Source organism: Elaeis guineensis, chromosome 3 (genome assembly GCF_000442705.2).
Source record: "Elaeis guineensis isolate ETL-2024a chromosome 3, EG11, whole genome shotgun sequence".
Taxonomy (NCBI): domain Eukaryota; kingdom Viridiplantae; phylum Streptophyta; class Magnoliopsida; order Arecales; family Arecaceae; genus Elaeis; species Elaeis guineensis.
The window spans coordinates 12,013,051-12,036,654 of NC_025995.2; the positions used below are offsets into that span (position 1 = coordinate 12,013,051).

General features: G+C 36.2%; 1 protein-coding gene across 1 annotated transcript; it reads left to right on the top strand.

Annotated features, from left to right (window-relative positions):
- Positions 1–1,282: 1,282 nt before the first annotated feature.
- Positions 1,283–22,746, top strand: LOC105042215 (cyclin-A2-1). Its single transcript, XM_010919337.4, has 12 exons — positions 1,283–1,515; positions 4,241–4,552; positions 4,782–5,100; positions 5,429–5,535; positions 5,812–5,904; positions 12,219–12,352; positions 14,032–14,107; positions 14,231–14,307; positions 14,449–14,482; positions 14,585–14,734; positions 14,819–14,953; positions 22,307–22,746. Exons 2-12 carry the CDS (start codon positions 4,253–4,255, stop codon positions 22,361–22,363), a joined length of 1,482 nt encoding a protein of 493 aa, XP_010917639.1. The 5' UTR covers positions 1,283–1,515; positions 4,241–4,252; the 3' UTR covers positions 22,364–22,746.
- Positions 22,747–23,604: the final 858 nt, after the last annotated feature.

Sequence of the window (23,604 nt, forward strand, 5' to 3'; positions counted from 1 at the left end):
GACTCCGATCAATTAGATCCTAGTCCAAATCCGATTGCATGCGCATCCATTCGATCGATGTGTATCTTTATGCACCTATTACCAATTAACAGAGCCTCTCCATGACCATTTGACTGAGATGGTATATATATATTTTTAAAAATAGCTCATTTATGAGAGATAGAATTGTGTCTCATACGCAGAAGTTGTCGTTTCAAACGGCAGCTTCTATTTTTTCTCCTTCCATCCTTATTTTTTGTTATTTGAAATTTCATCTTTTCTTTTCTTCTCCTTTTTTTTTTCTCTCTTGATTTCGCTCTCTCCATCTCAAAGCATGAGATATTATCCGCTTTGAGTTGGATGGATCAAATGGCTTGGTCTTCACTCATGTACGTATGATGCATTATCCCCTTTGGCTTGAATGGATCAGATGGCTCGAATGGATAGTCTTCGCTTTCACGCATGTGAAGTATTGTTCATTTTGAATTGAATGGTTTGGATGAGTCAGCCTCCACTTTTGTGTATATGAGATATTATCTTTTTAAGAGGGAGAGATAAAAGAGAGATACATGGATAACTTCTAACTGCCAAAAGAAATAAGTGTAAGTTGTGTCAGTGCCATCCCTCATTACATTTTATTTATTTTTTATTTTTTTAAATACCATTCCAATTAGAATCGATGGTCTTTCGCCGCATCTTTTATTTTTTTTATTTTTTGTTTTTGTTTTTATTTTTTTTGTTTTGACGCACTACCTCAACTAAACACCGTAGGAGGGGCTCCGTTAGCTGGTAATAGATACATGAAGATAAAAAAAAAAAAAAAATAGGTACACATCCCCCGCAAATCATTCATTTGCAACTAATATTTCAATTTGACCCTTGCAACCGGACGCCTGCTGGTGTGGAAGACTAACAACCAGTGGTGGTCCCCACGGTGTCCACGTGACCGCACAGTGTTCTCTCACCCGGATGGCCCTCACATACACTCTTATGCGACCCCGACGATCCGGCATCCTTGGCCCCGTCACATCTTCGATTCACAACGCAGTCGCATGACCGAGAAAGCCGACGGTCGAGATGCATTAAGTCCGAGAAAAATGACGGCGGATTCTTGCATCGTATAGAGATTCCGTACGCATTTCGCACATGCAGCGTCGCACAGGGCCAGTGGTAAATAATTGGACAAACCCTGTCTCTTTTCGGACCCAAATCGAAATCCAAATCGAAATCGGGCGGCAAAAACCCGTGGATCGGACTCCGCTCCTTTTCTCCACTTCGTAGAACACCCCCTTCTCCCCTTCTCCCCCACCCAAACCCCAAGCCCCCCTAAGAAAAGCGACTCCTCCTCGCTCTATCGGTCTTAAATAAACCTAGAAGCGACTCCTCCTCGCTCTATCGGTCTTAAATAAACCTAGGGGCCGAGGAGTGAGGCGCAGGCGTCTCCGCACTCTCTTTCTCGTTTCTGTCTCTATCGCTTCCGCTCGAAGAGAAGAAGAGATCGGTGGGAGTTTCACTGGAACGAGTGCCGGCGTCGAGGTATGGGAATTACAGTTCTTGGATCTGAGGTCGTTTGCTCCAATTACTCTTGTATTTCCACTGATTTCCCGTTCTTTTGGTCGATTTCTTTGGATTCTTTTACTTTCTGGTTTGATGTCTGATATAGGGTTCGTGATCGTGGAATCGTGAACCATGGTTACGGGTTTTGTGGGCGGGTTGAGGGTTAAATTGGGCAAGAGTAAGAGGAAGGTTGTTTCCTCTTGGGATTTTCTTTCGGATCTACTGGTTTCAATGATTATTTTGTTTTTTTTTTTTTTTATAAAAAACTTCAAGAACGTTTTTACCCGGATCGGTTTTGATCTGACGTATATGCGCTGTTTCTTGGGATGCCGAGGTTCTAGAATTCCAGCCATTTTAGATATTTTCTTTAGCAAAGGAATCGATTTTATTGGGTGGTGGGATTTAGGGTTGAGGATTGACCCTTTGGTCTTTTAAAAAGAATTCTTCCATTTGTTTTATATGTCTGCTGATCAATTTTTTATTTAATATGAGAACTCGTTGGAGACTCTGTGTACGTTTTTTTTTCTTTTCTTTTGTAATTTACATTCTGGGGAATATTTTATTCTTGATGCTGTGATCGTTTTACATGGGTGATAGTGAGGAAGAGAATCCTTTCGGTTGATTTAGCTACGCGTGCTACAAGGGTTAATCATGACCTTTGACTAGCATAGGGTCTTGGAAAGGTCCAAAGAAAGGGGAGAACTTGGGTCAGTGCAGTGAGAAGTGAGAACCTTCACTTTTCTTTTTTCTTTTTTTAATTTTTCTTGTCTCCTTTTCCTCGGTAACAAAATTATCTTGGACATTTCTGACAATAAAGTTGGCATTACAAAGCTGACCTCAAGAAGAAGGTAAACCAACATCTTTGGAGCAGTAAGAAAGTCTAAGCAACCCAAACGTTTTTTTAATGTCAATACAAGCCTATTAATTAAGCATTCCAATATTTTTTTTTAATTAGTTTAGTTATATGACTCGAAATAATTTGGCTTGAATGTGAAGAAGATGGCAGTGTCACACATAATCATCACCAGATGATGAAAGCATATACTATTATGAGGCATTTTCAGTGATCTTGCTTTTTCTTTTTTCTTGCAGAAAGGAATCTTTGCATCCCAAAGAAAGTAGTTAAGTTCAAAAATCAAATACTACCTGATATTATTGGCCCTATTATTTTAGTGAACTTAGGGACTTGGAAATATATATATATTTAAGGTACCGACTTGCATCAGAGGCTAGAATCAATTGTTTTGTTTTTGAATTAATATACTTAGACAGTATAAATCAAACTTTAAATGCTTTATTAGAACATCAGTTTGCCATGGGTAACTGAGCTCTGCCTGAATAATATGATGTATAGGCATCAGAAATGGTCATGGAATAGTGTCCTTGAATGTTGTCATTGCATGATGAGTATTTGGAAATGTATGTATCCTAGGTACTTAGATGGCAACAAAAGGCTAGATGCTTTACAATGAAAAATTTCAAGTGTTGTACTTTTGAATCAATTGAACTTGGAATGTGTCATTAGAACATCAATGTCCCATACTGATCTCTGCCTGAAGCATTGGATGTGTGATGTCAAAAAAAATGTGCCATGGAATACTGTCCTTGAGGCATGTTATTGCATGATTACTATCTTGACAGTTTACAGGCTTAGAAATCTTTGGGCCTTTTGTCTTGTGCATATCTGCCATTTCCTAGATTATGTGAAGAGGCCGTTATAAGATGCTTTCTTAATTCTTAGAAATTGTGAAATGGAAAAAAAATTAAAACAAAGCACATATGTTCTGCCTTTTCTTGCAGAAAATGGATATTTTGCTATGAGATCTAACCATCAATCAATTTGCTGGGCACAGAATTTAATACTTACATGGAAATGTCATATTACACAATTAACAGAGGATATTCTAATGGAAATGCTCAACAAAATAAATTGGTGATCTGTAACCAAAGATTTTTTTTGAAAAAAAGGCTGATTCAAGGTTTCAAACTAAATATTGAACTGGCAAAGAAACTATTCATATGTATTCTGAATTATAGTTATCAAATTGGTTGAAAAATTAGAAGTTGACTGTGAAAATGACAGAGTTGTTTTTTGCATGACGTTGACATGCTTTAACTTGATACCACCAACTAAGAAATGACAGCTTAAGAAAATGACTTTGATGAATGTATCCACATTGCATAGCCTAATTTTGCCTAGAAATATTGCAGTTTTTTTAATATAACTCTACTGGACTATAATGGATAATTAATATTTTTTTGGTTACCTGAAGGAACATGGTGTCATGTCGATGCTTGCATAACTGCCTTCAATTCAGGGTTTTCTTTAAAGATTATCCCTTTGTAATGTGGCAATGTTTTCAGCTCTCACATCTGACTAGTTTTATTAGCTAAAACCTCAAAAGGGGTTTAGTTTGTGTGCTATGGTTAAATGGGAGGAAGAACTCTTTTCAGTGACCTACTAGTTGATATTTTGTTAAGCACAACATTATTTTAATTGCTTGGAAATTTTCTTGGTAACAAAATATATGCTTTCAGAAGTAGATTAGAATACCAGCCATCTTAGAATTTCTTATTTAATTCCTTCCTGCCTTTATTTCATCATTTCATTTTCATTTTCATTTGTGGTTACTTGAATTTGGCATGGATGAGAAGGTTCTACAACCAATTGTTTGTGAAAGTGTTGTATTTGTTCTTCTGTAAGGCCTAGTTGCCCATGAAGAAGGAAAATTCTGTGGCTGCCGGTCATGGAGCACCTACTGGTCGAATCACACGAGCTCAAGCTGCTGCCTTCCATGCATATGGTGGCATGATCCCTTCATTATCATCAGTTGCAAAACCAAAGAAGAAGCAAACACAACAAGGAAAATCAAAGAGAGCAGCTAGAGATGAGAACAGCCAAGCTGCTTCTCTTACTGCAGGTTTTCAGCACAAAAAGAGACAAGTGCTTAAGGATGTCAGCAATATATGCTCTGATACTTCATATAGACACTGCAACCCTGCAGCAAAAGTGCAGGTTACTTCTCTCTTTAGATTTTGAAATTTTATTTTTGTTTCAAAATTTTAAAACATCAATGTTTTTCAAATTTGAATATTTTTTAAATTTATAGTCAATGTAAAAGAAAATAAAGTTAGCTCTTTCCGAGCTTTGCCTTTATCTGTTGCCAATACTCCATCTTAATTTTTATGTTTTTTCTTGTCCTTCTACTACTTGGGAACCTAATTTTATTCTTTTGATGATTCAGTCTAAGGCCTACCAGCAGGTTAAACCTGGTTGCTCTAAAGCAAACCAATGCTCTGACCGGAAGAATTTTAAGTTAGTGCCGGCTGCTTCTATTGATCCTGCAATCATTCATGATGCTGCGCAAAATAAGGTGGATGAAGAAATGCCAGAAATAGGAATGATGGAATCAAAAGAAGCAACTTTTTCTGTGAAAATGGATGAACGGCTTTTAGCCCTACAAAATATGCAGTGTGTCAGGGATATGGAGAGCACATGTGATACAGCTTTTGTCAAGGAACATAGCTTCAGAGCAGCTGGAGTCATAAATCATTTAAAGACTGGTTGGTATCATTGCTGTGTTTCTATTTTAACTTGAATGTGTATGAATCTTCTTTGTGAATAATGTTTGTCTCTGGACCACCACTGGATCACTGTTAGCAACAACAAACCGAACAAAGTGGTGATTTAAGCAAAAGCTCACCATCAAAGTTCAGCTGAATAGGCAATGACATCAGTAAACTATTGATTCATATAATTTATAGCTCATGCATTGATAACTTAAGAGGTCCATTTATCTTCTACTGCCAATTCATGCATGACAATTTATGACAAGGGTGTGGCAAATTTTGGTTGTGTAGTAACTTAAAGATAAGTTTTCTGATGATCCAGGAGGCTTCACTGGAAAGAATGTTGTAGATATTGATGCTGACCATGGAAATCCTCAGATGTGTAGTATTTATGCTGAGGACATATATACCAACTTACGTGCTGCAGAGGTATCCTTAACAGACTATATTTCCAAATACCAATGTAACTGGATCTTCTTTTATTCTCTTTTTCTCTATCAGTTACATACATACATATATCTATGTGTGTGTGCATCCGTGTGAATATATGGATATGTATATATATGTGTAGATATATGTATGTATATATAATCTGTTTTCTTTCGCCCCTTTTCCCTCATCTTTTTGATCAATACAGAGTTATCATGCAGGTCTTTGTTTACTTGATATATTGATTGTTACTTGGCCTTAAAACTTTGTCTTCAGCTCATCCGAAGACCTAGCTCCAATTTCATGGAAACATCGCAGCGTGATATCACACATGGCATGCGGGGTATTCTAATTGACTGGCTTGTGGAGGTTTGTTAATTTTCTTTTCTTATTTACCCTAAATCTTTATATATGTTTTTGCAAAATGATATTTATTCTTTGTTATATAGCCTTGGAATTGAAAGGTTAGCATGGTTACTGAAGGCATCATAAAACATTATGTTGGATTAGTTTTTTTATTAAATTCACTAGAATGAGTTAGAAATGTGAAGACTTTATTTTGTTACCACATTTAAACTAAGCATTTGGCATAAAATTCTACTCTTTCTTTAACCAAACAACTGACAAAGGAGAGATGTTTGCTTTGGCCATTTACAATATTGGCAACTGCTCATTTAAATTGTTGATCAACCACTACACTAGGCAATTTTGTCATATTACAAATTATGTACCTTCTTTTTCTTTTACTTCAGATCTAGAATAAAAAAACATCACCTTTGATGTTGCATCAAAATTATTCAGATATTTACCTTTTAGTATTATGGTGAAAGTAAAATGTCATAGCTTTTGATCACTTAAAATATTTTTCTAAGTAAATGTTAGTTCTGGAATTTAGGTTACTTGCAAATTGAACTGGCTAAGTAATTGCAGCATAGGGTCTAAGGATTGGTTACTTAAATAATTGGTTACAACATTGTTTTTCACAACTGAAAGAAATTCAGGAGCCGTAACCAAAAGGTTATTTATATACTAGAATTAAGGTCAGAAATTTTAATATTCATAATGCATAAACAATAGAGCTCTTTCCTCCACTTAATTATAATTGTTATTTCTTCAAATGAATTATTTATTTGCTTAGTTTTAAGCCAAGTTAAATAAAGGATATTATACATATACAACTATTATGATCAATTATGTGAAATTAAGACTAGACTGCCTAGTTGAATCTTGTTCTCCACAAATCAAGGTCATTATAACTATGACTTGTTCAAAAATTGAAGTATGGTTTCATTTGCAATCTCGAGTCGTTTTCTAGTTGGATTATAGTGTAATTATATGGTTGACCAGTTGACTAGAAATGCAAACAATGTAATAAGGTTGTGTGTTTTGAGACTATGAATCCCACCATGCATTACACATGTAACATGCAGGTGTTTTTCGATGCTTTGGTTATTAGAAACCAACAATAAATACCATGAGATTATAACGTTACCATGCCCATCCTGGTAAACTTATAGCTAATTATGTATGTACAAAGAATCTTATCCACTTTCATGCCTAGTTGAGTTCTAACAATATTGCTTGTGTGGTTTCATGTAGACAACACCCATCTATGCATGGTCAACCATTCATGATTTTAATTTTTCTAAGTTGGTGTATTATTGTCCTTGGTGTCGCTAACCAGCTATAATGGGGAAATGCAGCACTAAGGTGAACATCTAGCTGATGACATATGAAGACCTTGATTGAAGGAGAGAATCTGGAGCATAACTCTTTTCTTTAGAATTTGGATTAACTCTAAGGCAAGATAGAGAGACATGATGTCCCGATAATACTTAAACTATATCAAGCAAACATCAGCCAAGCTAGAAGTTGCTGTTGGTGAGTGAAAATATGGTGGTTACTTCACTGAAAGGTTGCCTTTTATTAGGTGAAGTCTCATGTAAGAAGGATTATGGCTTAGTGCGGTTTAGTGAAATTGTGCAAACAAGCAACATTTGGTGCCACAAAAATATATGCAACATAAGTTGTCAACTACCAAATGATTGTAATACATAGCTAGTGAAAACAATCAACGAGCTTACATCAACTTATGTGAAGACCTTGGTTGAAGGAGAGAAATTGGAACATAACTTCCTTTAGATTTTAGATTAATCCTAAGGCAAGATATAGAGACATAATTAGAGCTGGCAAAATATGATTCGACCCGCCAACCTGACCCGTGTTCGACCTGTCATAAACAGGTTTGGGTTTAGGCTAAACGGGTTTGGGTCATAAACGGGTCAACTTGTTTAACCTGTTTAATAAGTGGGTCGAATTTGGATTTTAGATATCCGATCCGTTTAACCTGTTTAATATTCAGATGGGGTTGAGTCGGATAACCCATTTAACTTGTTTAACCTATTTCTGACCCATTTAACCCGACTTGTTTAACTTGTTTAACCCATTTAAGACTCGTTTAACCTGTTTAAAAGCTATTTAACATGTTTCTGACTCATTTAACCCGACCTGTTTAACCTGTTTAATCCATTTAACTTGTTTAACCTAATTTGACCTATTTAATAAATGGGTTAAACGGATCCGGTCGGGTTACCTATTTAATAAACAGATCGGGTTCAGATTTGAATTTTTGACCCGTTTAATAAACAGGTCGGGTTTAGGTTGACGATTTTCTGATCCAACCCGTTTATGATCCGATCCGTTTATGATCCGATCCGATCTGACTTGATTGCCACCCCTAGATATAATGCCATGATAATGCTTAAACTGCGTCAAGCTAACATCAATCAAGCTAGATGTTGTTGTTGGTGAGTGAAAATGTGATGGTACTACATTGAAGGGGTGTGGTTTATTAGATGAAGTCTCGTGTAAGAAGGATTATAGGTAGGGCTTAAAATGGGCTAGGTTGGGCCAAGGTAGTCAAAGGCGAGAGGCGCTAGAAAAGTGCTTGTCTGAGTGAAGTAAGGTGCTAAACTTGGAGAAAAAAATAAAAAATATGATATATAAATAAATAACAACTAGAGATAACTATTGTAATATGAATTATCATATAATCAACAATTTAAGCATAAAACATATATAAAACAGTAAATTGCTCAATTAGTTCAAGATAAAATATATGATAACAAGCCATAGGCAGCTCTAAATTCATGCATGAAACAAAAAATATAACAAGCCCTAAAGTTCATCAATGGAGTCTCATCAATAAAATAAAAAATATAAACAGCTCTAAAGTGGAATCATATAAATAAAGCAAAAAAGATAAACAGTCTTAAAGCCTAAAGTTCATCAATGGAATCATCAGGTTCGGTTCCACTTCCATAGTTGTCATCACTTTCATCTTCTCTTCCTCCATTGGATTTATATCTTTCAACATCTTCTTCTGTCTCATCTGAATCAGCCTCTATCTCTTCAATATTAAAAGTTGAATTTGATCGTTTTTGACTTTGCTCTTGAGTTAGTTTTTTGGGCTTGGCTTCTAGTTTTTTTACTTGCTTCTCAAACACCTGCTGCCCTTGCTACAACCCTCCATCTCAATTCTTCATCCTTATCACCAAAGACTGTATCATCTTTAGCCATTTAAAAAAAATCGTAGAGTTCATTGAGATGTCAAAGGCAAGCACCTCGCCTCATTGAGAAAAGCCCTAAAAGGCGTCAAAAGCGTGCGCCTAAGTGAAGGGGCATTGCCTGACTCATCAAGAGGCGATGACTCCTTTTGGTGCCTTGCCTGAGAGTCTGAGGTGTGCCTGTTGGCTTTTTTGACATCACTGGATTAGGCTAGGCCACAACCCCACCAGTGCCTTAGGTTCGAATTTTATTTTCGGGCTTCGTCAGGCTCAAACTTGAAAATTTTTGGAAAACCTAGGCCCGAGCTCGATCTGAATCCGATTGGTCTAGTCTAGGGGTGCAAATGAGTCGAGTTGCTCCCGAACTACTTGAGCTCGACTCAAGTCCGAGCTCGATTTGGTTATTATCGAGCTCGAGTAGCAGGATACTCGACTCAAAAGCTCACGAGTCTAGTTGAGTTTATATATATTTTAATAATATTATTTTTATTTATAATATATATGTTATTAGTAAGCTAAGGCTTGATTTCGAGCTCGAGTATGGCTCGATTGATATTCGAGTTGAATTGATTTTGAGTTTTGCCTATTTTTTATCGAGTCGAGCTGGAGCTTGGGATATCAAGGCTCTTTCGATTTTGAGTCAAGTTTTGAGCTCAAATATTTTGAGTCGAGTTGAGCTTAAGCTTTTAGCTACTCGACTCGACTCGGCTCGATTGCATCCTTAGGCCAGCGCAAAGTACTCATTTGGGCCAAAAACTAGGCTGGCCCTAACCAGATTGAAGATATGCGGCAAATGAGTATATAAATGAATGATTTTAGTTGACAAGAAATGCTAATATGTTTAAGAGGAAAGGATATTTCGTGGATGGTGTTAGCCCATAGAGTATGCATCAAATCCAAACAAGCTGCATAAAAAGCAGTAATATTAAGTAGCAAGATTAAGGGAAAAAAGTAGGTATATAAGATTTTTTCCAGACTGGGTTCGGGCCTGAATTCGGGTTTTGTGTCAGGCCTTGTTTCGGGATTGGGCTCAGGTTGGGCCTTGATTAGGCCAATGATATACTTGAGTCCGACCCCAAAAAACAAATGGGCTTTATTTTGAAGCCCAAACCTGGCATGAAATCTTTCAGGCCTAGCCCATAGCTAGATTGAAGTTGGCTCGACTCGAGCCCATTTCCAGTTCCAAGTTTACATTTGAGTGAGATTTAGTGAAATCGTGCAAACAAGCAATATATGTTGGTGCCTCCAAAATATTTATGCAAACATTAGTCTTCACCTACCAACAACTATAGGATATAGCCTATGAAAACAATCAATGAGCTTACATGGACAAGGTTTATTTTTTTTTAATGAAGTCTATTTGGTAGAATATTTTATTGATATTAGGTTTAGGCTTATTGGAATTGTTTTTACTCCAACAGAGGCTTCAAATTTGTTCAAAATTCTCATATGAAAAAATTGTGTACATAATCTGACAACATTCCATAGATGAGGTGCGATGATCTTTAATTGTGAGGATCTATGCCATGAAACCATTATAGGTATGCTAGCATGGGAAAAAATGAATTAAGATATTTATAGGAAGGGAAAAGGAAGCAATTAAGTGTCATTTTATGGTGCATCTAATACATGTAAATTATAGTTCGTTGGCATGTTGTTGAAAAACAATCTTTCAACACTTGACAGGGATAGCTCATAAGTTAATTTAACCAAGCTTAGTCCCAAACTAGTTGAGCTTGGCTATATGAATCCTTCTCCATTCCACTTTGTTTCGAGCCATACTTTCTAAAAGATGTATTGATATCAAGACTTTTCTTGCTACTTCATCCTATGTAACTTTTGGTCTATCTTTATCTCTCTTTCCTTCTACATGTATTAAATTACTTCTTTGTATTGTTGGTGCCCCTTGGCCTACATTGCACATGTCCAAAACATCTAAGTCGTCTTTCTTTCAATTTGTTGTTAATTAATGGTACCTCTTCCTTTTACATTGGTTTTATTTCTTATTTTCTTTTCTATATTATCAAATATCCATTCCAACATTCTTATTTCATCCATATTCATCTTGTGCACATGTTATTTTTTAACTGCCCAAAATTATGTACCATAAAGTATAGTTGATGTTATGATTGTCTTATAAAATTTTTCCTTCAACTTGACAGGTATTCTATGATCATATAATACCCTAGTTGCACTTTTCCCTTTTATCCATGCTTCTTTAATCCTCTCTTTTTAGGAATAATCTATCCTAAATGCTATGATCATTTTTAGGAACTTCATGATCCTTAATTTTCACTTTACCTTCATCTCTAGTTTTAATTTTATTAAAACGGCATTCTATGTATTCTATCTAGATCATGGTAAACCTGAAATGCTGAAATTCTAATGCGCTCCATAATTCCTACTTATGATTGACTCTAACCTTGGGTTCATCCATTAAAATTTTCCCTTCAACTTGGCAGGTATTGTATGATCATCTGCAACCAACATATGCATTAAGGAATATCATCTTGAATATACCTAATAGCTTATCCATAACTAGAGCAAAAAGGTAAGGATTTAGAGTTTGGTGTATACTAATCGTGATTGGAAACTCACTAGTATGACCACCAATAGTTGTCGCACCAGTAATTTCTCCATTATACATGTCCTTTATCATATTAATATAGCTAACATAAACTTTTTTCTTTCTTAACACCTACCATTCCTACCATAAGACTTGTTTAGAGACTACCACATGCACTCTAAATCCATAAAAACCATGTGAAGATTTTCTCTCTTTTCCCTATGGCAACTCATCTAGGTTGAAAAGTTTAACTTTAGTGAAGTTATCAGAATGGGACTTGTTTTTGTTAGAAAAGGAGTGTCAATGTTTTAAGTACTCTGGTCTTTGCTTGTTTAATTGTCTCGAAGATAAAAGAACCAATGCATTCTCATAGAGCCTTAGTATTTGTTTGTAACTCTCTTAGGTCCATTATGTTTTCTTTTTTCATTTTTGGTTGATTAGAATGGTGGGATTTTAATGCTTGATGCTTATTTTTTTTTCTTCTTATAAGAAAAAGCTAATATTAGTTTGATGATGCAAGCTTCATTTTTTCCCTTTTATTTCCTTTTCAGGTTTCTGAGGAGTATAGACTTGTTCCAGATACACTTTATCTTACGGTTAATATTATTGACCGTTTTCTCTCTCATAACTATATTGAACGCCAAAGGCTACAACTACTTGGCGTTACCTGCATGCTGATTGCCTCGTAAATTTCCACGTTTTCTCCATTCCTCAGTAATTTGTCACATTATCTACACTACTCAATGTCATAGTTTGTGATTGCCTATGACTATGTGGAACTCTAAAGTATTTTCCTTGTTAGAGGGCACTGATGAGGTCCGAGCATTCTGCACAGAAATTTTTTACTAAAATAACATGTATGCCATCTCATTCCTGCAAAAGTGTCTGATTTGTCCATGTGAAATGCCTCTGCTGCAGAATCTTCAACTGGTAACGGAAAACTGGTCTAACACGTAAACAGTAATTTCCATGTGGATCATACAGACTCAAGCTTGATTATTGTGAACTATTCCTATTTGATGTTGTGTTCTGATATTTTACTGATAAAAAGCTTCATTGTTTTAGATAGTTATTCAGTATCATATGACTCCTAAAAAGCATGATCTAGATGAATTCAATTTTTGTGTTCTTTATCACCTACATATCTTTCAAATTGTTATCTATCTTTAGCATGGTTATCATTATTGCATAAGTATCTTGTATTGAAGGGAGAAAGCCATAGCTTATCTCCAATTATATCTCATATGAAACCCACTAAATTATGATTCAAGGCATGCATTGCTATTGAGCAGGTTCATTTCCAAAACACTAAGATTCATCCTTTAAAATTCAAAATTAAATAAGTTTAGGTAAATTGTCACCTTCATGTTCATCCAAGGCAGCTTTATATGGTAAAAATGATGCCTCCTTTAGAGCTTGAAATTATCACTATACTTATATTATATTAAAACTCCTTGGAAGATCTTTTATTGCCATCATGAACAGTTAGCTTGACCAATAAAAATGTAACTACTCTCTCTCTCTCTCTGTCTGTCTTTCTCTTGTTTGCTCTTGCCTTTTTGTGATACAATTACTCTTCCACTGCAGTCACATGTATTACTCCTCTTGGTCTCTTGAACTTTCACATTGATAAATTACTAAAATTCTCTGAATATTGATTATATGGACTATTTTGATTCTTTCTAAATGTACATACATATCATTGAGGACTAATTTAGGTTGTCTGAAAGTATAGTTCATATGTTTGTCTCTACATCCAAAATCAATCATCTGATTTTTATTTTTTATTTTTATGTATGCCATAACCGCCCATTCTCTTGATCTATTATGTGTATCAAGGTTGATGAACAACTCTATCATGCAATTTTTGTGTAATATTTTTTGTTTTTCTCATTTAAAGCCAACCAACGAAAATTAAATGTACTTACTCCCCTTGCCTCGGTCGGAACCGCATGTGCATCTCATGTGCACGAAATATGCCTCATGCTGGTTCTCATGAGTAATAGGTTTAGGTTGTTCAAATCCTTAGAATCTGAAAATATGATGATTCTGTATCTAATTTCATATAGTAGGATGCAGTATATAATGCATCAAAGATTTTTGTATTAGTGAATTCTAGGTTTGCAGCTAGATCTGGCACATTGTACTGTTTTTTCTTATTCTATTGGTTTGTTGCTCTTTGTTGGTTTTATGGCATGATCTTCTAGGTTCTTTTAATAGCGATTAGATTTTCTTTGGATGTGCTGTATTCCTGTTGTCTAATCTAATTTAGCTACTCATTAGATCTTCTTGTGACGATATATAGTTTCATGGCTGACTTGTGTACTTACTTTCTTTGTTTGTTTTTTGTTATTTTATTTTCAGGAAATATGAAGAAATTTGTGCTCCTCGTGTGGAAGAATTCTGTTTTATTACAGACAATACTTACACCAAGGCAGAGGTTTGTTCTCTTTTTGCTTTTGATGTTAAAAATGCATTGCATAATTCAGTACCGTGAATCAGAAAACATTCTCAATGAGAATCAGTAAACATCATGTGAATATTGCTGGCTTCTGGTTTACAGGTGCTCAAAATGGAGAGTCAAGTACTGAACTATTTAGGCTTTCAACTATCTGTGCCCACCATTAAACCATTTCTCAGGTTGTTAGAGCTACAACGATTAAATAATAACACTACCCATTTTCAAAAGCTTTTATATTCCTCTTCATGAGAGTCAGTTTGAGAAGATCTGAAAATTTAAGATTCTAATGACCACTCTTTTATTACTATGTTTATTTTCAGGAGATTCCTTCGAGCAGCACAAGCATGTTACAAGGTGAGGTAGATTTTCAGGACAGATGGGTTTTTAATCCACCCACTGGTGAAAATGCATTTTCAGCAAGCAGGCTTTGTAAGTTCCAGTTGTTCTGACATGCAGGTTCCTAGTCTAGCATTGGGATACTTGGCTAATTATCTGGCAGAGTTGACACTGATTGATTATAACTTCCTGGAGTTTCTTCCTTCAGTCATTGCTGCATCTGCAGTGTTTCTTGCAAGGTGGACACTGGATCAGTCTGACCAACCATGGGTCTGTGAACAAATCCTTCACTTCTTTTCCTTCCATCTGATGAAGTTTTGTTGATTGTGATTCCCATTGCATTCTTCTATGTAGAATCTGACTCTTGAGCATTACACCTCATATAAGGCTTCAGATCTTAAAGCAACAGTTCTCGCGTTGCAAGAGTTACAGATGAACTCCAAAAACTGTCCCCTGAATGCTATACGTGAGAAGTACAGGCAGCAGAAGGTATTCAATGCTCTAAAATGTTGTCGGACCACTGAATAGTTGCATAAGCTGATAATTCTTTTACTTGCACATATAATATATAATGTATTAAATATGTTTACTGTCGTTTACTAGCTAGTGGAACATATTTTTGAAGCATTTTTGACTTGTAATATTTCTAGAAAATTGATATGAGTGCCAATATATTAAAGCTCTGATGATTTTTCTGGCTCATCAAATTATCATCCTTCATGGATCCTTAGAAACATTCTTTTGTCATAGAGATGCCAAGGGATATATTTGTCAATTTACACATAAATCACGGTATACAATTCTAACTTTGTTGATAGAGAGAGAGAGAGAGAGGGGGATGCTTAATGGATGGATTGTTTTGGGCTAAAAGGGTAGGAAAATTGTTTAAGAAGCTAGGGTTTATGTTGGTTTATGTATGTGGAGCAATTTGGGTGCAAATTAGAGGCAAAAGGATTAAGTTTTGAGGGTTTTATGTGAGCTGGAAGTAGAAAAACGGGAATATAAAATCCTTTGTTTTGTGAATTTGAAGGTTGGTTATGGTTTTTGGGTTCTTTGCTTTTGGTTGCTAGTTTTTAGTGGAGATAGAATAAGATCTGAATTTGAGATTTTAAGATACTTGAATTAAAGAAAAAGAAGATAGGCGAGATTTTCTAGGCATCACACCTAGAATCCCATAGACATCATACCTATGGTTAGAATTGCATCACAACACTAAAGGAAAGCATAATTGCTTACGAAAATCTCTGAATTTTGACTCCCTTTTTAATAATGAGAGATTACAACCCTATTTATAGAGTTCTAATATTCTTACTAGTAGGCTTTGGACTAAATAACAGATCTGCAATTTTGACTAATAATCCCAACTAAAGACCATAAATAAGCCCTAAAACATACACAGACCTAACATATGACCTATGAGCCATATGATAGCCTGTGTCCAGAAAATTTGGAAAATTACAAAATACCCCTAACTTAAAAAATTTAAGAAAATGTTTATAAAACTGAGCCAATATTATAGTACTTCTGAGAAACATAAAATTAATATTCTACAATGATTAAGTGACCCTAAGCAAGGTCCCAAGAGGGTTCCACATCATCCAACATTTTCCAAATTAAGGTTTGATCATTAGAACCAGTCTTAGGATGCCTTTATAGGTCTTCCATGGCTGCTACCAATGTTCTTCATCATCTTTCCCTGGCTTGAGAAGACTTGACTCCGGTGCAAGGTATGTTGAACCGGTACCGTCGGTCGTTTCGGTCGGCTGGCGGTATGGTTCGGTATGGTTTCATACCGTACCGAATCGACGACCCGAACCAGAAGAAAAAAAAAGAGAAATAGAGAAATAGAGGGAGAGAAAGAGGAAGAAAAAAAAAGAGGGAGGGGAAGGAGCCGGCGGGGCCGCCGGACGGCCTCCGACTGGCCGTCGTGGCCGTCGGACGGCCTTCGACTGGCCGTCGTGGCCGTTGGAGGGCGTAGTCCATGTGCGCGGCGCCGCAGGCGTGAAACAGGGGCATCGCCCTTGTTTCACAAATTTTTTTAAAAAGCATGATTTTAAGTGAAGTCGGCTTCACGATTTGCCGGCTTCACGATTTTTATTTTTTTTAAAAAAAATTCTTAAGTCGGCAACCCAGTTGCTGACTTCATAAGTTTAAAACAAAAAAAAAAAATCGAAACAGACGTCATCTCTTTCGAAAAAGAAGGGGGCGAAGCTGCAGAGGGACTCCTCCCGCTCGACCGCCCTCAGGCCGTCGGCGTCGGCTCGCCGGCCACCGGGAGCCTCGCAACTGAGGCCCCGTCCGTCCGGTAGGTTTTCCGCCCCCCCTTCGAGCGCTCTCTCTTTTTTGCTTTCTTGAAAGCCCTATCGGGCGATACGGGGCTCGAAAGCCCTCTGACGGCCGCAGCCGGCCACCGCCGGCCTCCGACGGCTCCCACCTTCCTTCCTCCTCTCCCCTCTCTCTCTCTTTCTCACTTTCTGTTCTTTTTTCTTCGATACCGCCGGTGTACCAATTTTATCGGCCGAATCGTGCCGGTTCCCCATCGGTCCGGTACGAGATGGGGTGTACCGGCCGATTCGGCACGGTATGGCAAATCTTGCTCCGGTGTCTTAAGGGTCATAAAGATCATGATCAAGCTTTTGGAGCTCTTCATCCATGATCCATGCATACTCCAAAATCGAATGCCCGCTCCATTTTACAAGATACTTTTGGTAGACCTCACCTCTTGTAGAAAGCACTTGATGATCAACAATGTCTTCAATCCCCTCCAAACATGGATTTGGTGGAAGTCTAGCAATGGGGGGTTCTCATGTTGTGCATCATTGTCATAGCCTTGATACAAAGTGAGATCTTTAACATTGAAGACAATACTGGTCCCCATATCTTCAGCAGGTGAGAATATTAGCATTAGAGTTGATTTTCTTGAGAATCTTTTAGAGACTACCACTTTTTGAGTGGAGTTTCTTTTATATACCATTAGGATATGTTCAGGTCTGACTTGCACGATAACCATGTTTCATTCTTTGAATTCAGCCAACCATCTCCTCAATTCAGCATTTGTTTTATAGCCTTCATTGCTTAAAGCAATTTTTCTTCAAATTTCATCATGTAGCTCGTCAATATGCTTGGCAAAAGCTTCTACTTCAATATTAAGATGTGTCTCCACAAGTAAAGGGACCAACTCAATTGACTTCCTTGGAATTGAACCTGTGACAATCTCAAAGGTATTACGACTTGTAGTTTTATTTATTGAACTGTTGTAAGCAAATTCAGTCATAGTAAGAACTTGATCCCAATGATTAATGTGATCACCAACACAACAATGAGGCCAATCACCAAAACCCCTATGAACAACTTCCATTTGACCATTGGTTTGTGGATGAAATACAGAAGAAAATTGTCGCTTCATTTTTATCATATTTCATAAGTGCACTAAAAGAACTTATGAAGTTCACATTATGATAAGAAACAATAGTCCTAGGCAATCCTGAAGATGAACATCCTTAAAAAAGAGTTTAGCATATGGAAAGCATCGAAAGTCCTCGAAGAAGGAATGAAATGAGCTATCTTACAATAGAAATCCACAACCACAAGAATATAATCATGAACCCTAAATGTCTTTGGCAACCCTAGGGCAAAGTCCATGCTTAGCTCTTGCCATGACTCATGTGGCAAAGACATCTGTGCATACAGGCCTGTATATTTTTTTCTTCCCATTGAAATTTGACATGTTTGACATCATGAGACAATTCTAGCAATGTCTTGCTTCAAACTAGGCCAATAGAAGTGATCCTCAACAATTGTCATGGTTTTCTCTTCCAAAATGACTATACATCCCACTGGAATGTAATTCTCTAATGACTTCACGTAAAGAGGTATTAGGCATGCAAAGGCAAGCTCCTCTTGAAAGATACCCATTACTCAAAGAGACATCTGAATGGTAAGCATATTGTCCAGCCATCAAATTAGCATATATTATGCTAAAATCCTTGCAAGGAGAATAGTTTTTTTTAACCAAATAAAGCTCACAACTTGGAATGATATAGAAGAAAGACTTAGTGCCACTTGACCCACAATGCAATTGAGAGCATCGGTTGGTTTGTTTTAAGTTCCACCCTTATGCTTGATCACAAAAGCATATTCTTGTAAGAAAAAAACCCACTTGCCACGGAAACATCTCAAATCTCTTTGGAAATTGATGTATTTGAGAGCTTCGTGGGCAGAAAATAATTTGAACTTCTTTTTGAATAAGAAAGTGTTGGAACCACAATGTAGAGTTCTTTATAATAAGTCAAATACTTTTGCTTAGCTTCATTTGTCTTCTAGCTAAAATAAGCACTTAGATGGCCTTCTTGACAAGTACACCTCCTATACCAAGATGTTATGCATCACAAGACACCTAAACACACTAGAAAATTTGGAAGTTGCAAAACATGTGCTTCAGCCATCCTTTTCTTCTTCAAATGCCTTGTTGCTACCTTGGTCCAAACAAACTATCCTTTCTTCATGCAATTAGTAAATGGGGGTCATTATAATAATGAAATTTTTTATGAAATGCCTATATAATGTAGCTAACCTATGAAAACTTTGAACTTCATGTAAAGTAGAAGGAATAGGCCACTCTCAAATAGCTTTGACTTTTTCCGGATCAACCTCTACTCCTTTTAGAATAAACAACATAGCCTAAAAAGACAACACTTAAAGTCATGAATGAATATTTCTTCAAATTTATGTGAAGCTTCTTTTGGTGAAAACTATCATAACTTTTAGGTGAGAGATGTGCTCTTCTTTGGTCATATTATATATCAAAATATCATAAAAATAAACAACTGCGAATGGACCAATAAAGAGCTGTAACATATGAATCATGAAGTGCATGAATGTGCGAGGGACATCAGAAAGGTCAAAAGGCATGACTAACCACTTATAGAGGCCATCCTTGGTCTTAAAAGCAGTTTTCTCTTCCGGACTTATATGGATTTGATGATAGTCACTCTTCAAATCTTTTTTTGAAAAGATAGTAGAATAGAACCACCCACAACATACAGCATATCATCAAGACAAGGAAGAGGAAATCGATACTTGATAGTAATCTTGTTAATAGCTTGCCTTCTTTAGTGTAAGTAAAGTAGGAACATCACATGGACTTGAATTTTCATGAACATGTCCTTTAGACAACAACTTTTCTACTTGCCTTTTGAGATCTGGATCCATGCAATAGGCAGGATGGTTAGGCAATTGAGACCTCGATATAAGATCTACAGAATACTGAATTTTACGCAAGAAAGAGAGTTTGTTAGGCAATTCTTTAGGTGCTACATTGGAAAACTCGGATAGCAACTTAGTCACTTCCAGAGGTATATTGGAGTCATAACTAGTAGGGCTTAAGTCTTCTTTTCTTTCATTGATTCTTCACCTAATAAACTAAGATACATAGCCCTTATTATTATGCTAGTAAGGTCTTCCCTTTTCACAATTTGGGTCGAATTCCTCTTCCTATTCCTTATAGAATTAGGTCTTTAAAATAAGTATGACTAATACAAATAATTATTAAAAAAATACTAAAATCCTATATAAGGTAGATCTCAACTTCTATATCAAGTTTGTCTTCTGTTGCATCACCTAATTCTATATCAAGATAACTTCTGGTCAAATTTTTTTTAAAAGTTTTGGTTTGATTAGCCCGTTTTGGGATAGAAATAATGGAATTTTGGCCTGACTCAATCCTCCTAAGGATTGGCCTAAAGTTGTAGATCATGAAAAGATAATTTCACAAAAAAGGATCATCTTAATCGGGTGTCATATGACTAAATTATAGCCTTATGAAGTTTGGCATGTGATTTGGCTTTTTGATGTGGTGGATTTTGCTCTTGAACCCTATCCAGCCCCATCTGTTGTGGCCAAGGTGATCTATATTAAGTTTGGTGGTGGTTCTGGATTAGGGTTCTCTTTTTTAGGGATTTAGCTCTTGCTAAATTAAAATTGAAGGTGGGAAAATGTCTGCTTCCTCGTCTTGCGGTCGAACCATCTAGCTTTGCTCGAAGATGTTTCTGGCCTTGATCTTCTTTGCTCTTGGATCTCGACGAACCACTACTCCCAATCTGGACTTTGTGGTAGAGACTTCTTTCCATCCTTATTGTTGACAATGATGGCGACTCCCTTGATCTTGACCTTAGTTGATCGACCGATGGAACTAAGGGGCGAGAGCTTGGTCTCACATGAACATTATCGAGTTGTCATACCATCATCATAAACTTGTTGCAATCATTAATAAGTTGCTTTGTTTGGGCAGTAGTCACAAAGTCCATGTTTTCTTGTGTTTAGAGGCCTTGATTATGAACTCCTTCCCATCTTTTATGAGATGATACTTTCTTTGTCGTTTGTAGAAGATTGCATCTCAATCCTAAAGGTACATGCTCCTAAGGATAATTTGATAAATATCCATAGGAACTACTTCACAAGTTATCTCATTATTATACCTCTCAATAATGGACTCAGATCTGAATTTGAGGTTTTAGGGCACTGTAACTAAGGCAAAAGAAGAAGAAAAGAGAGATTTTTGAGGCATGACATTAAAATCTTGTAGGCGTCATACTTAGGTTAGAATTGCATTACACAACTCTAAAAGAAGGCAGAATTGCTTAGAAAAAATCTCAGACATTTTAACTACCTTTTTAATAATGAGAGGTCACAACCCTATTTATGAAGTTATAATGCTCCTACTATTAGGACTCAAAGTTCAAATAACAGATCTGTATTTTTGACCAATACATCCCAAATAAAGACCATAAACAAAGCTCCATAGTCCATAACACAAATAGATCTAACATACGACCTTTGAGCCATATGACAGCCCATATGCAGAAACTTAAAAAAATTACAAAAGTATCACACATCATAATAATTTAGGAAAATGTTAATAAAACTGAACCGGCATTATGGTATTGTTCCGACTAATTGACCCTAAGCAAGGTCGCAAGAGGGCTCCACATCATCCCACATGTTCCACATGAAGGCTTGAGCATTAGAATCAGCACTAGGACACCTTTTATAGGTTTTCAATGGCTGTTGCCAACATCCTCCCTCAATTGATTATGCTCTAGTATATGCAAAATATTTAAAAGCTACTTTTTATTATTGAGGTTTCTTGCCTATGCATCAAACCAGGAAAAAAAGTATGGTAGGAATATAGCTAGTTGGCATAAATATAATATAAACTATATAATTTACAATACCAAACAGTTGATCTTGATCTAAATATTATAAAATATGTACAGATCAAACTTCAACCTGTTTGGATATATCGAAGCTATAGGTCAAACTAAAACATGATTTTATAATGTTGAAATGTTAATTAAATTTTTTTTTTAACCAGTAAGTAAAAGACCTCAAAAATATGTATCTTTTGGGTTTTGGCCAATTTAAATGTCATAGATCATGCTCAGTGGTGCTGATTTTCATTTTTAGAGGTATTTCATTGTTTTTGACTAGGAAATATTTGAAGCCAAATGCTATCAGAAACACCAGCCTCTCTCTGTCTGTGTGTATATGTATGTGTGTATGTATGCATGTATCTATGTATGGTGTATATGCAAATTCTTATTTTCATTTTTCCTTTGTTATAGAGATATAAGAACAATGTCATGACACTTCAGTGTTCAAAATCCTGAGTCTAGTTTTCAGCATGTCACTTTTAACTCTGGGAACTTGATTCACAGATAGCTCATTGTCTTATGCTCAATTTTTGAAGTCCCAATATATCTGCATAGTTAAACAGTGGCGTGATTTTGCAATTATCTCCATTATATAGGCTATGACTTAAGTGCTGAGTAATGTTTTTGACAGTTAGAATGTGTGGCTGCTCTGACATCTCCAACATTGCCGCAATCAATCTTTTGTTGAACATATGTGATCTACGTCTGTATCTTCAATGGGCTGTCATTAGAGAGTGATCTGAATGAAGTTTCACTATCTTGTTACTGATTCTTGGCAAAAAAATTGATCTGCTCATTATCTATTTGTCTATTTCTCTTAATCTTCATTTATGGTTCCGTGGTTGTGTTCTTGTTCTTCATTTTGAATATGCTGGCTCTGGGATTCTAACCTTGCCTGTGTAACATAAAGTTTATAAGAGGGATGAGAGTGGCAAAAATATGCCAAAACAAATGTTTACTTTATGATTTTCTTTCTCATGTAAAAAGACAGCTTGTGCATGGATTCATGTGTCTGTAAGAGGAAATTGTAACTATCTTAAACATAAATTTAAACAATTCGCAGTTGCAATATTCTTTGCCTCATCACTGTTTTCTTTTTCTTAATTTGTTTTTGCCAAATGCTATTAAGAGAGTGCGTGGCTGGAATCCTGTGATACGTGGAAAAAATGGCATCGTATTTTGTGGAATCTGGTTGGGATTAGATGCGTCATTAGAATTCCTCAAATTATCTGGTAAAACATCTAATTACGTATCTTTTTAATAATGCAGCAGAACTCAAATGATGGCGGGTTTGAAATGTGACTTTATCTGTGGTCAGTCCATATTAGGTTTGGTGTTCCCTGTTTATTTCATAGTCAAAGATTCGTAATAGATCTACCGGATGCCTGTGGATGGAGTAATTCTTATGAACCTTCCTTTTTCTTTGTTGGATAGGGAGACCCTCTGAATCCATTATCTCCAGTTTATAGGTTTAAGAAAAAATGTTCACCTACCAAAATTTTTTGGAGTGAAAGGATGACATCATCCTACATCTATGTGAACTCCCTCAAAATACTGTTTCGGCCCCTGGAACTTTATTTAGCGGATAATAACATAGGGGCTAATTTTTATTGATGAGGTTTTGATGGGGTGCTGAATTGAAATCTTATAGTATCCTTGCTGATATGGTAAGTGAGAATTTGGAGGAACCAAATTTTACAAGATCTCAGTTCATTGTTTTGGACTCAGATGTCCAAGTCTTGAACAATATGGTAAATTCAAGATTAAAGTTTTAAATTTTATTAATTAAGAAACTCTATTTGAAGAAGTAAAAGAGTAATTGAAAAATATCGACATATTTGAATATACCTTATCAGCTCTTTTTTTTTTTTTTGAACTGAATGGGGTTAGTAAGCTACTTTCCCCATGTGGTACTATATAATAATATTA